Genomic DNA, 15,137 nt, shown 5'->3' on the forward strand with positions numbered 1-15,137 from the left:
AGAAATGGAAAGAGAAAGGCAGCCAGTGTTATTCCTGTACTGAGCATTAGGTATTGCTTACCTGTATTTGTATCAATACTGGGATATTAAATAAAAGACCAAAATTTACTGGAGGATAGAAATACTGCCAAGCAATTTTAAATTACAGTGATACACTGGATTATATGAAGTATATCTTTAACTTGGTAGTTAAGAAAACCTCCTTGCATTTTAAGCAATGGGAAAACTCTGCAGGTTCTCCCGATAGCTGAACAAATTCCCCATTGAGTAGCTGAAGTATGCAGCGCTGCATTGGCTCTGTTTCATTTTCCCATCTTTGCCAAATTGATTTTTTTTTGCTCCTCAGCTCATTAGTTTTCAATTAAATTTACTACCTGGAATGTTTCAAATCAGATCTTTTGATCAGAGGGCCAGTAGTGGATGAGAACTTGGAGTCCACATTGTTCAAGTGAAACCCCCGTGTATTGACTCTGTACTTCAGCATGCCATTGAGGTGCAAAAGACCAGCAAATCCCAGTTTGCTACAAAACCTTTGTGAGCTAGACTTCTGCTATGGTGAGAGTGGAGAAGCATTTCACAGATTTCTTGATTCAAAGAAAAAAGGATCACTTGGTTTTTGTTTCAGATTTGACATTCAGTACAACCACAATTCAACTTGATTATGATTATTTACTTTAATGAGTACAAGAGCTTGCCAATGTTTACTATTTGAGTTAAAAATGTCCTGTGCCATAGTGATGAGGGTCTGCTACTGAGGAGTGACTGGTGTTTATAATGGGAATCAACACAGTGGCAAATATAGATGGCAGTTACAGAAACCTGAGTTTAACTCTAACCTCTGGTATTATCTGTGTGCAGTTTGCATATTCTCCCTGTGAGCGCGTGCGAAATCAGTTTCCTGCCATCATGAAGAGACATAGAGGATTGCAACACAGAAGCAGTCACTTCGACCCATCCGGTCCGTGCTGGCCTGGTTTTCTGCCTTGTCCCGTCTACCTGCACGTGACAGGCAGGTTTGTCCACTGTAGATTATCCATGTCCCTGGTGTCGTAAGTGGTAGAACCTAGAGGAGTTGATGAGCATATGGAGAGAATACAAATAAGATTAATGTTAGATAAGCATGTGCTTGGGAGTTGTTGTGTGCTTGGGAGTTAGTGTTAGTTAGATAGTTTAACATCGGTAGCTGAGCGAAGGGCGCTGAGTAGGCTACGGTCAATTATGGATAACTCTGAACATCCTCTACATAGCACCATCCAGAGACAGAGAAGCAGTTTCAGTGACAGGTTACTATCGATGCAATGCTCCTCAGACAGGATGAAGAGGTCAATACTCCCCAATGCCATTAGGCTTTACAATTCTACCGCCAGGACTTAAGAACTTTTTAAAAGCTATTATTAATGCTTTTTGAGATGGTGATTTAGATGCATATCATATTTTTTTTACTGAGTTAAGTATTGTATGTAATTAGTTTTGCTACAACAAGTGTATGGGACATTGGAAAAAAAGTTGAATTTCCCCATGGGGATGAATAAAGTATCTATCTATCTATCTATCTATCTATGCTTGGTTGTTGGTGTTTATTAGGTGGTCTGTGTTTATTAGGTAGTTGGTGTGTACTTGGTGGTCTGTGTTTATTAGGTAGTCGGTGTGTACTCGGTGGTCTGTGTTTATTAGGAAGTCGGTGTGTACTCGGTGGTCTGTGTTTATTAGGTAGTCGGTGTGTACTCGGTGGTCTGTGTTTATTAGGTAGTCGGTGTGTACTCGGTGGTCTGTGTTTATTAGGTAGTCGGTGTGTACTCGGTGGTCTGTGTTTATTAGGTAGTCGGTGTGTACTCGGTGGTCTGTGTTTATTAGGAAGTCGGTATGTACTCGGTGGTCTGTGTTTATTAGATAGTCAGTGTGAACTCGGTGGTTGGTGTGTACTCGGTGGTCTGTGTTTATTAGGTAGTCAGTGTGTACTCGGTGGTCTGTGTTTATTAGGTAGTCGGTGTGTACTCGGTGGTCTGTATTTATTAGGTAGTCGGTGTGTACTTGGTAGTCTGTGTTTATTAGGTAGTTGGTGTGTACTCGGTGGTCTGTGTTTATTAGGTAGTTGGTGTGTACTTGGTCTGTGTTTATTAGGTAGTTGGTGTGTACTCGGTAGTTAGTGTTTATTAGGTAGTCAGTGTGAACTTGGTGGTCGGCGTTTATTAGGTAGTTGGTGTGTACTCGGTGGTCGGTGTTTATTAGGTAGTTGGTGTGTACTCGGTCTGTGTTTATTAGGTAGTTGGTGTGTACTCGGTCTGTGTTTATTAGGTAGTTGGTGTGTACTCGGTCTGTGTTTATTAGGTAGTTGGTGTGTACTCGGTGGTCGGTGTTTATTAGGTAGTCGGTGTGTACTCGGTGGTCGGTGTTTATTAGGTAGTTGGTGTGTACTCGGTGGTCTGTGTTTATTAGGTAGTCGGTGTGTACTTGGTAGTCTGTGTTTATTAGGTAGTTGGTGTGTACTCAGTGGTCTGTGTTTATTAGGTAGTTGGTGTGTACTCGGTAGTCTGTGTTTATTAGGTAGTTAGTGTGTACTCGGTAGTCTGTGTTTATTAGGTAGTCGGTGTGTACTCGGTGGTCTGTGTTTATTAGGTAGTCGGTGTGTACTCGGTGGTCTGTGTTTATTAGGTAGTCGGTGTGTACTCGGTGGTCTATGTTTATTAGGTAGTCGGTGTGTACTCGGTGGTCGGTGTTTATTAGGTAGTTGGTGTGTACTCGGTGGTCTGTGTTTATTAGGTAGTCGGTGTGTACTTGGTAGTCTGTGTTTATTAGGTAGTTGGTGTGTACTCAGTGGTCTGTGTTTATTAGGTAGTTGGTGTGTACTCGGTAGTCTGTGTTTATTAGGTAGTTAGTGTGTACTCGGTAGTCTGTGTTTATTAGGTAGTCGGTGTGTACTCGGTGGTCTGTGTTTATTAGGTAGTCGGTGTGTACTCGGTGGTCTGTGTTTATTAGGTAGTCGGTGTGTACTCGGTGGTCTGTGTTTATTAGGTAGTCGGTGTGTACTCGGTGGTCTTTGTTTATTAGGTAGTCGGTGTGTACTCGGTCTGTGTTTATTAGGTAGTTGGTGTGTACTCGGTGGTCTGTGTTTATTATGTATTTGGTGTGTACTCGGTGGTCTGTGTTTATTAGGTAGTCGGTGTGTACTCGGTGGTCTGTGTTTATTAGGTAGTCGGTGTGTACTCAGTGGTCGGTGTTTATTAGGTAGTTGGTGTGTACTCGGTAGTTAGTGTTTATTAGGTAGTCGGTGTGTACTCGGTGGTCTGTGTTTATTAGGTAGACGGTGTGTACTCGGTGGTCTGTGTTTATTAGGTAGTTGGTGTGTACTCGGTAGTCTGTTTTATTAGGTAGTTGGTGTGTACTCGGTGGTCTGTGTTTATTAGGTAGTCGGTGTGTACTCGGTCTGTGTTTATTAGGTAGTTGGTGTGTACTCGGTGGTCTGTGTTTATTAGGTAGTCGGTGTGTACTCGGTCTGTGTTTATTAGGTAGTTGGTGTGTACTCGGTGGTCTGTGTTTATTAGGTAGTCGGTGTGTACTCGGTCTGTGTTTATTAGGTAGTTGGTGTGTACTCGGTGGTCTGTGTTTATTAGGTAGTCGGTGTGTACTCGGTCTGTGTTTATTAGGTAGTTGGTGTGTACTCGGTGGTCTGTGTTTATTATGTATTTGGTGTGTACTCGGTAGTCTGTGTTTATTAGGTAGTCGGTGTGTACTCGGTGGTCTGTGTTTATTAGGTAGTCGGTGTGTACTCAGTGGTCGGTGTTTATTAGGTAGTTGGTGTGTACTCAGTGGTCGGTGTTTATTAGGTAGTTGGTGTGTACTCGGTAGTTAGTGTTTATTAGGTAGTTGGTGTGTACTCGGTGGTCTGTGTTTATTAGGTAGACGGTGTGTACTCGGTGGTCTGTGTTTATTAGGTAGTTGGTGTGTACTCGGTAGTCTGTTTTATTAGGTAGTTGGTGTGTACTCGGTAGTCTGTGTTTATTAGGTAGTTGGTGTGTACTCGGTAGTCTGTGTTTATTAGGTAGTTGGTGTGTACTCGGTGGTCTGTGTTTATTAGGTAGTTGGTGTGTACTCGGTAGTCTGTGTTTATTAGATAGTCAGTGTGAACTCGGTGGTCGGTGTGTACTCGGTGGTCTGTGTTTATTAGGTTGTTGGTGTTTATTAGGTGGTCTGTGTTTATTAGGTAGTTGGTGTGTACTCGGTGGTCTGTGTTTATTAGGTAGCTGGTGTGTATTAGATGGGCTGAAGGTAATGTTTCTCAGCTGTATAATGTGTCTCTCCTTGTTCATCATGCAACATTGCTTTCATAAATACTGTGGTCAGCTGAGGAGGATATTGTTTAAAAAAGGAATTTTCAGCATATTGGTGATTTTCTTTCAGCAGCAGTTCTGTGAAAAAGTGCAAGTAGCACCTACAGCCTGGCCTGATGTGACTCAGGAACCACTAATTTCACTTCTGTAAAGAATTTGTGCAGCTGCCTATGTGCATTTCTGTGTCTATTAGTTTGAAGTGATAAGTGGCCAGTTCCGAAATGATTTGACTTAAAAAGCATCTGACTGGTTAAGTATGGCATACGGCATTGAATCTTGTTGGCAGTAGATGCAAATTCATTTTGAATCATTCCTCTAAGTGCTCTTTGCCCCTATAACCCTCACTCATCCTTACATGTTCTCAACTTCTGCTTTAAGGTTGCTGCCCTGCTGGGAAACTGTTTTAATGCCTCCTGCAGCATTTTAATGCCTATTCTGCCTGATCATTTTCTGCATGTAAGCCTAGAGGATATTTGCGTGGGAAGGACGTCATTAAAATGTTGTAAATACTGCCACGTTAACCCACGAGGCCTTCCAGTTTGTGGTCAACATGCAACAAGAGATGCTGGAGGAACTCAGCAGGTCAACCAGCAGGGAAGGGAATGAACAGTCAACTTTTCGAGCTGAGGCTCTTCATCAGGACTGGAAAAGAAGGGGGAAGTTGCCTGGAAAAGGAGGTGGGGGAGAAGGAGGAGGACAGTCTAGAAGGTGATAGTTGAAGCCAGGTGGGTGGGGAGCAGGGGGATGAAGTAAGAAGCTGGGAGGTGATAGGTGTAGAAGGTGAAGGGCTGGAGAAGAAGGAATCTGACAGGAGGAGAAAGTAGACTGTGGGAGAAATGGAAGATGGAGCTGTACAAAGGGAAGAAGGTGTATAAAGCCAGAGTGGGAGATAATGATGTTCATGCACTCAGGTTGGAGACTACCCAGATGAAATATGAGGTGTTGCTCCTCCGTCCTGAGGGTGGCCTCTATGTGGCAGGAGAGCTGGCCGTGGACCGACGTGTGGGAACGGGAGAGGGTATGAATTAAAATGTTGGGCCACTGGGAAATCCTGCTTCTTGTGGATGGAGTGGAGCCACTCGATGATGCGGTCCCCAGTCTATGTCACGTCTTGTCTCAGCAGTGTAGAGGGGGGCCGCATCAGGAGCACTGGATACAGTAGACAACCCCAGCAGGTTCATAGGTGAAGTGTTGCCCCACCTGGAAGGACTATTTGGCACCCTGAACGGAGGGGAGGGAGGAGGTGAATGGCAGGTGTAGCACTTCTGCCACTTGAAGGGTTAAGTGTCAGGTGGGAGATTACACTGGACAACAAAGATTTTCCTTCCTGAACACCTTTAGGTGTATCTTATGAATTTTGGGCTACTAATCGTGAAAATCACCATGAAATTTCCCTATCATGCACCATTTTTTAATAAATGTATGTTTATTATTTCAATTCGTAATTCAAGTCAATTGAAATGTTGCCTACAATGTAAGCTGGCAAGTTTCCTATCTTGTCCAGGCATGCTTGGGCATGTTTAGGCGGCACAGCTGCTGCGTGGCAGGACAGGTTTTAGTAATAATTATTGGGTTCAGGACTGTAAGGATGGAATTTGTTATCACCAGGCACAAAAATTTCTACAAAGGATTTTGATATTTGAGACAGATGCTTCCCATATTAACTGATGCCAAGATTAAGGAAAGCATTTTTGTTGGTCGACAATAGACAATAGACAGTAGGTGCAGGAGTAAGCCATTCTGCCCTTCTAGCCAGCACCGCCATTCACTGTGATCATGGCTGATCATACACAATCAGTACCCCGTTCCTGCCCTCTCCCCATATCCCTTGACCCCGCTATCTATAAGAGCTCTATCTAACTCTCTCTTGAATGCATCCAGAGACTTGGCCTCCACTGCCTTCTGGGGCAGAGCATTCCACATATCCACCACTCTCTGGGTGAAAAAGTTTTTCCGCATCTCTGTTCTAAATGGCCTAACCCCTTATTCTTAAACTGTGGCCTCTAGTTCTGGACTCACCCATCAGCGGGAACCTGCTTCCTGCCTCCAGCGTGTCCAATCCCTTAATAATCTTATATGTTTCAATCAGATCCCCTCTCATCCTTCTAAATTCCAGTGTATACAAGCCCAGTCGCTCCAATCTTTCAACATATGACAGTCCCGCCATTCCAGGAATTAACCTTGTGAAGCTACGCTGCACTCCCTCAATAGCAAGAATGTCCTTCCTCAAATTTGGAGACCAAAACTGCACACAATACTCCAGGTGGGAGTCTCACCAGGACCCTGTACAGCTGCTGTAAAAACTGCAAAACTGCACACAATACTCCAGGTGGGGTCAAACAGGTCATCAATAACAGGCAATTTGAAGAATTTCTAGTGGGACCAGAGAAAATCACCTGGAAGGCATTCAAGGAAGTTGCTGAAATTTTTCTCAGCATCTACAGAGCAGCTGGTTGAAAGCATGTTGCAAGCATATAAAACCATGAAATGCAACATGTCACTAAAGATTCATTTTCTGCATTCCCATTTAGACTTCTTCCCTGCAAACCTTGGTGCCGTTAGTGACGAGCATGGTGAAAGGTTTCACCAGGACATTGTGGTCATGGAGAAAAGATACCAGGGCAACTGGAATCCATCAATGTTGGCAAACTATTGTTGAACACTTAAGCGAAAAGCCTCAGACACTGAGTGCAAATGAAAATCATTAACAAAATATTTTAACTTAGTTGAACTATTGCAAAGCATCAGCACCGTTATGCAATTAAACATATTATATTCAATAAAAGTTAATTTGTTGTTTCTCCAAATTCCTACATGATACAAGTACCGGTAGTCTGAAATTATATTTGTGTTCATCTTCAAGCAGTCTATCATAAACAAAAAAATACTGAGGAAGCAACACTTCTGAAAAAATTTGTTGTCCAGTGGGGAGGAAAAATTGGACAAGGGAGTCCTGAAGAGAGCAAATCCTGCCGGTAATGAGAGAATGGGTGGGGTAAAGGTAAAGATGTGTTCGATGGTAGCGTCCTATTGAAAATGGCAGAAGTTGTGAAGAATGACGCGTTGAATGCTGAGACTCATGCAGTGGTAGGTGAGGACAAGAAGAACACTATCCCTGTTAAGGTGGTGAGAAGATGAGGTGAGCGTGATTGTTCGGGCGATGGAGGAGTTTGGTCCTAATGCAGGGTCCATTCCAGTTCTTGAAGCAGGGTCTCTGCTTCCACAGATGTCGCATTCCTCCAGCCATTTGTTTCTCAGGTTTTCTGAAAGTTCTGGCTTAAACTTTCAATGATTATAAGTAAATATTGATTATATCTCAATCCATTTGAACTACGCACCTACACCTTTGTATTTGGATTTCATCCCACGTAGATGAGAATGTATTGAAGCTGTTAGAGGAAAACCCGATGTACAAATCTGCTTAGTCTTGATATAATGACTTCTCTCATTCAATCACTAATTCCAAATGTTAGTTTTTTTCTGTTAGCCTTGGCTGCCTCAGGAATTGCTGCTGCAGTTCTACACTGCAGTCATTGAGTCTGTCCTGTGCACCTCCATCATTGTGTGGTTTGGAGCCGCCACCAAGCAGGATAGAACCAGACTACAGCGCACAGTGAGGACTGCCGAGCGCATTATTGGAGCCTCCCTGCCCTCTATTGTGGACCTGTACTCTTCCAGGTTGAAGAAGAGGGCGGGGAACATCATAAAGGACTCCTCCCATCCTGCGCACGGACTGTTTGATCTGCTTCCATCTGGTAGGCGCTTCAGATCCCTCCAGACTAAGACTAATAGGCACTGGAGAAGTTTTTTCCCTACTGCGGTCACTTTGCTGAACAGTTAACTGCCGGTTAACTGTCGGCTAACTATTACTTGGATTGCACTACCTGTATGTATAATCTATATTTTCATTTATATTTATCATTATTATTGTTATGAGCAGAGAGACAACATCTGCCGGAAGTAAATTCCTTGTATGTGCATAGGGACTTGGCGATTAAAGTCTGATTCTGATTCTGATATAGGTCTTAGCACTTTAATTAAAAAACCTACTGAGAATTGTTATTTGATTCCTCCAGTCAGCCTACAGTTTATTGGATCACAGCAGTGCTAAGTAACTGCATTAAATAGCATTGTATTGAATGTGGTGAAAGAAAGCTTTCTGTCCAACTTTGCATATTTTACTTCAAAAAAAGGAAATGCATTTAGTTACTCATTTGCTGCCTTTCTTAAACAGCACTGTTTTGAGCAGCACACTATTTAAAGATCAATTCTGAGCTTATCAGTCTCTGCAGTAGTAACTGTGGCTTTACACAGCTGTGATGGTTTTGAATGGAGGAAGATGCTTAATTTCTCTGAAAGTTGAATAGTTGATTCCATCACACACACAAAACGTTGGAGGAACTCAGCAACTCAGGCAGCATCTATAGAAGGGGAATAAATAGTACAAGTTTCAGGCCAAGACCCTTCATCTTGATGCCTGACTAGCTGAATTCCTCCAGCATTATGTGTGTTGCTGAAGATTTCCAACAACTGTAGAATCTCTTGTGTTTATGTAGTTGATTCCGTGACATGTTGATACTTACTTCACTATGCCACTCTTTAATGGGATATGGATTATATCCTTGTGACTTTCTCATTCAATACAGTACTGATGTAAACATTCTGATGCTAAAGTCTCACCCAAGTCTATGAAATATGTTGTCCCTCCACCGTAACACTGGGCACTTTTGAATTGGAATTAGAATTGGTTTGGTATTGTCACACGTACTGTGGCACAGTGTGATATTGTAGTTGACATTAGAGAAGGATCTGGACACACAGTTGTGAGTGAATAGGGAGTAAAATGAGGGGCTGAGGACACAGCCTTGTGGGGTGCCGGCATTCAGGAGAAGTGTGGTGGAGGTGTGCATGTCTGTTTGCTGTTTAGTGGATGTGATGCTGGATCAAGTTTCCTTGTGGCTTTTGAGGTAGATACATGAAAAACTGAGTATATGGGTTGTTTTCTTTTTCAGTGCTCCTGTCCCAGTATTATTATTTATTCACCATTTAATACGGTGGCTGGGTGAGAATTTATTCTTCATCCCAAGTCGCCCCTGGAATTGAGTGGCATTGAGACAAGATGGGTAAGAAAAGAATCGTCTCGAGGAGCTGAAAGTGCCAAATGCAGAATCATTAAGAATCAACTGTTAATGGGAGCACTGGCTTTGATCTGAAATGATTATACTCAGTGTTGACTGTCAGTGCTCGTGCTGTTCTCTTATTGCGATGTCACTGATTTTCATGAAAGAGACTTTGTCCTGCTTTAAGAATGTTATGCAGAATTTTTATGATGGCCTCTTTTTGTTTGCCTTTTATTTATAAAGGAACTGGAGGAGGCTGCAGGACAAGCTGCACTTGAGGAGCAGAAACGTCTGCAGACACAAATGCAATTGCAAGATCGATTCAGACAGGAACTAGAGCAAGAAAAAATTGTAAGTTCTATTATGATAGTTTTATTTTGATGCAATGTAGAGTATGTCATTGTTGGTTTTGTCAGTTATCCATGGCCGTTTATTTATAAAGATTAGTTTTATTTTTCACATGTGCATCAAAACATAAAGTGAAATGCATTGGTTGTGTCAAATCAAATCAGTGAGGCATATGCTGGGCAGCCCAAAAATGTCGCCATGCTTTGGAGCCAACATACCGTGTCCTCAACTCACTAATCCTAACTGGAGGCCTTTGGAATGTGGGAGCAAATTGGAACACATGAAGGGAACTATGTGGTCATGGGAGAATGAATAAAGAATCCCATAATTGTTGCTCTTATTTAACTGATATTTAACTACAGATTTTACTTGTATTTGAATATAAGGAATCTGATATGTCATTCGTGGTTTAATTTGTACAGTATGAGCATTAAAATGTTAAAGCATTTGTAGAAACGGTCTTCAAAAGTTTAAGAAATGCAGCAAGATATTTGAAATCCATTGCTGGTTTTATACCGGAACTCGGTAGCGGACTAATAGTTCTTCAGTGTGTTGCTCTTCACGGTATACAAGTTCATGCACTCTGGGTAAACAAGATCATTGCAGGTTGACAAAAGTTTCACAAAATTAAAGGACATAGGATTTGCACAATTAAATGCAGAGAAGCAAACCACTGAATTGTTCAACAACTGGGTTTCTTGGTTGGCTGGGAATTTGGTCAAATTGTTGCATCTCAGTTCATGTAGAACCCTCTGGCTAACTGAGGTTAGTGCAAGCAAAGCCAGACTTCACAAAGTGGATCATTAAACCCACAGTGCTACTCTGTCCGGTGCACAGCTAGTCATAAAATATCGTTGTCGTTTATTCTTTGGAGATAATATCAAATTCATATATAAAAGGATGAACTCACCATAGTCAACACTAGTATTGAAATCATTTCTCATATGTGTGACAATATTTAGATTTAGGAAGGAATGTGTGTTATTGAAGAAAGCTGATTTTCAATTTGAGTCATTTCCTAGACTGATTAAGAATGAGTGAGACAAACTGTGGGGTAGAGTACTGAAATGCAGAATCCCATGAGGCTGATTATCAATGACATTTAAAATAGATTTATTTAAATATATATTGCTAGTATGCTGATTGTCTGACTTGAACCCTAATAATGCCTAGGATAGAGCTCGTTGTGTGTGGGTATGAATGAATAGATGTAACCTGTTCTTGGAGATATTAAAAGAATCAAGGAATTATGAGAATAAGGCAGGAAGTCAGCCATGACCTTGAACTGAAAGATAGTATAGACTTGAGGCAAATGGCCTTTACTTGCTCATTTTTTATGGCCAAGAACCAAATTGCAATATCACCAGTATATATTTATTCTTTAAGCAGTTAATTTCACTCTAAGAAATGCTTGATCCTTCGATGAAACCCTTTCATGTTTTAAACCCCTTTAGATGTGACACCAGAATTGTGTTTTGAGCACAGCCATTCTGACGTGGTATGCCAGGCACCATTTAAAAAACATTGCTTCTCAATGGAATCAGGTCAGATTTTGAGAAGGGAATTGTAGATTCAACTTCAGAGCCATCATTATTGATTGCCTCATAAAATCTTGTACTCAAGCATCATTCACTGCTATAGCTCGTTGGAACAGTATTTTGGCTTAAACAATTATTCGCTGTTTAATTGAGTTCCATCTAGTCCTTTAGAACAAGTAAAAGAATTGCTAAACTTTGTGTGACTTTTCTCCACCATTGGTTTTCTTTCTCTTCTGAAGCTGTTGACTCATGGTTTATTATGCATTTTATAGAACTCACACAATGGGTCTCTCTTTAGATTTGAGCATAAATAGGATAATTAAACTTGACATTGCTCTACAAAGTCTTTTAAACTTTATACCTAAACAACTTCCTTAACCACCAAAAGTAGCAAGCAGCATAAAAGATAATTGTTCTGCCCTCGCTCAAGGTTCTCCCCATTTTCTTAAGCTAGACAGATGGGTAAACTTCAGTCCTGGCTTTATTCTTCACCAACCCATTACAGCACTCAAGGAGCTGATGTAAAAGGACAGTACTTCTCAATGATCTCACAAAAGGTAGATTCAAATATTCATTGAAATTCCTTCGACTTCTAACAAAGTGCTTCTATCAGCAATGAAACGATGACGAAAGCTGATTGCTGTGAACTTACAATTAAGCAGTGAGATCTAGTAATTAAACATAAAATAACAAACCACATCAGGCAGGGCATACTTTAACAATAACAATTTATGGCACAGGGTTGCCAGGATCATAAGTATGTCAAACAATTATCAAGCTCTGCAAAGTCTAGCAGGATCCATTCACAGATATTGTGCTGAGAAATGCTATTTATCCTTTTGTGTTTATTTAAATCATTAATGATATAGTTAGTGACCATACTATTAACATAGCAATTTTTGGGTTTTAAATAAAATACCAGTTGAGATAGGTAACTGGTAGGACTTCCACTGTGTATCTGTGTTTTACTGCAGTATGTTAGAGCTCTATATAGCATTTTTATATTCTGACTATGAAGGTATTTTATGTGACTGTCAGGTCTGGCCAGCATGTGTTCGTCTAGGGGAAGACAGTCTCTGGCCCAGCCAAACTGAGAAATCTCGTTTGTGTGGACACTGCGTGATGTGTTGCCCGGTTACAAATCCGAACCGCAAAATATCAGATAGTACACCGTATGCATTTAAACAATTGAGCTTTATAATTCTTAATTTGACTATAGGGTAGTAAAGAAACAAAAAAGAAAAAGGGCCCATTCTGATGAAACCATCTAATGCGCAACGTTGGAGCTCACGGTTTTCCCGTCTGTTTTCCCCCTGGTCATTGACTCCTGTCCCCATTCCAAGTCTACTCCGTCTTGCAGACTATGACTTCCCCATTCTGGCATCTTCTCTCTCCATCTTCTGCTGAACAAAAAGACTGCAAAATCCCTTCTCTCAGACCCACAAGAAAGAACAACATGCCTCTCGTTGGATGACACACATTCTAAAGCCCCCGTTATCTCTAGTCATAACCCAAACATTGCTGCTACAGAGAAACCATTACCTTAGCAGTGAAACATTACAGAGAGGCCATTACATTAACAATGAAACATTACAGAGAGGCCATTACATTAGCAGTGAAACATTACAGAGAGGCCATTACATTAACAATGAAACATTACAGAAAAACCATTACGTTAACAATGAAACATTACAGAGAGGCCATTACATTAGCAGTGAAACATTACAGAGAAACCATTACATTAACAGTGAAACGTTACAGCATGTTATATTTACTATTGATTCTTGGCCAGACATCTGTGTTAACCATGTGGATATCTTGTGTACTCACCAGGGTAAAGATTATTAACTGTGCACTATTACATTTAGACCAGAGAGCAGATGGAAAAGCAAATGGCTCAGAAGTCTACCGAGTTGGAACAGTACTTGCAACGTGTCCGTGAGCTGGAGGACATGTACCAGAAACTTGAGGAGGCTCTCGAAGATGAACGGCAGGCTCGACTGGACGAGGAATCTATCCGTAAACTTCAGACCAGGTAACGACTTACAAGTATTTGCAGTGCTAACTTCTGCAGAAAAGACAGGAATGGAAGGTGGGAGTTGGGGATATGTATTGGGATGGGAACTGGTGAAGCAGATTACAAAAGTTATGGGGACTCCATGTTTAGTCAGGACAGGTTGTAGCCTCCTGGCTGAGTGGGAATCCAATGGGGCTTTTACCAAATGCTGTTGTGGAGAGATTGGATATGGTGGAGGAAGAGTCAGTTGTTTCGAGCCAAGTCTGAACCACTGGTATAGGATTATAAAGTGTTTTGCTGTTAAACTATAAGAAGATGAGTGCTAAATTAATAAAAAGGATGAGGTAGTAAATCTTAGGACTATTAACTGTGAATTAATTGCTGTATTGCTGGACCAATCAGGATGTGGCAAAAGTAGCACTGTGCAGTTCTGGGAGGGAGTTCCTACAAAAGCAAGATAACTCTTGGACTGGAACTCAATGATGTCAATAAGAATAAAATTTTAGAAAACATTTTGGACACCTAAAAGCTTAAAAAAAAGTATTTTAGATGCCCAAAATCTTAGTTACTGGACTTGTAAATATAGGCAGTGTGGAAATTGCAGATAGTTTGGTAGAATTTTTCAGGTTTATTCCTGAGTATATTGAAAATGTTCTGAAGTAATCCTATTACTTGAGAAAAGTAAGAATAAGGAAACTACATACTTTCCAGTCAAAATCTGTGCAGGGAGGTTATTGGAATTGAAATTTGAGGATAAAATGAGGTCAGAAGTTACAGCTACGTGCATTAAGCCAGCTGGAATTGAAGTGTTTAGGAATGTATGTATTGAAATCTTTGTATGGATATTACCTGATCATGTAAAAAAAAACACCTTGAAGAACGTGAGGAGAGCTGGTTTGTTATTGCTGTAAAGATTAGTAGCTTAGTAGGTGCCTGTTATAGATAGATACTGAAGTGTCAGTTTAATAGGCAAATGTATAGCAGATGAATTTCAACATGGGTAAGTGTGAGTTAGTTTATTTTCCCCCCCACAAAGCTCTTGGTAGAGTACATCTGGAGGCGTATGTACAATTCCGGGCATCACAGTGATGTATGAAATGAGTACTTTGTGTCAGTATTTATGAGGAGAAGAAATTGAAGAGAAGTGGAAACGGAGTGGGGCATGCAGTGTGCTGGGACTTTTTGAGATTAAGGAAGAGGTAATGCTGGGCCTTCTGAAAAACAGTGAGGTAGGTACGTCCCCAGGGCTTGATGGCATATATTCCAGGATATTGAAAGAAGCAACTCAGAGGTTACTGGAGCTTTGGCAAGGATCTTCAAGAGATTCAAGATTATTTAATGTCATTCCCTGTACATAAGTGTAAGGAGAGCGAAATAATTGTTTCTCCGGATCTGATGTGGCACAAAAAACCCGCAAAAGGTTAAAAAAAAACCCCCAATAATAATAATAAAACAATCAATATAAATAAATAAGGTAGCTTATATGCATAGATTGATTGTATGTCCATAAAGACCTTAAGATATTGGAGCAGAATTAGGCCAATTGGCACATCAAGTCTGCTCCACCATTTCATCTTGGCTGATTCAATTTTTCTCTCATTGCCAATCTCCTGCCTTCTCACGTATCCTTTCATTCCCTGACCAATCAAGAATCTATCAACCTCTACCTTAAATATACATAAAGAATTGGCCTCCACAGCTGCATATAGCAATGAATTCAACAGATTCACCGCCCTCTGGCTAAAAAAATTCCTCCTCATCTCCATTCTAAAAGGATGCCCTCTAT

At 41.0% G+C, this 15,137-nt stretch overlaps 1 protein-coding gene across 1 annotated transcript in view; it reads left to right on the plus strand.

Annotated features, from left to right (window-relative positions):
* swap70b (switching B cell complex subunit SWAP70b) overlaps positions 1–15,137 on the plus strand; it is a 116,628-nt gene that overhangs the window by 82,302 nt on the left and 19,189 nt on the right. The window contains exons 8-9 of the mRNA XM_073049578.1: positions 9,692–9,799; positions 13,203–13,369. Coding sequence (XP_072905679.1) covers positions 9,692–9,799; positions 13,203–13,369 — 275 coding nt within the window. The remainder of the gene's footprint in view (positions 1–9,691; positions 9,800–13,202; positions 13,370–15,137) is intronic.

Source organism: Hemitrygon akajei, chromosome 6 (assembly GCF_048418815.1).
Source record: "Hemitrygon akajei chromosome 6, sHemAka1.3, whole genome shotgun sequence".
In the NCBI taxonomy this organism is placed as follows: domain Eukaryota; kingdom Metazoa; phylum Chordata; class Chondrichthyes; order Myliobatiformes; family Dasyatidae; genus Hemitrygon; species Hemitrygon akajei.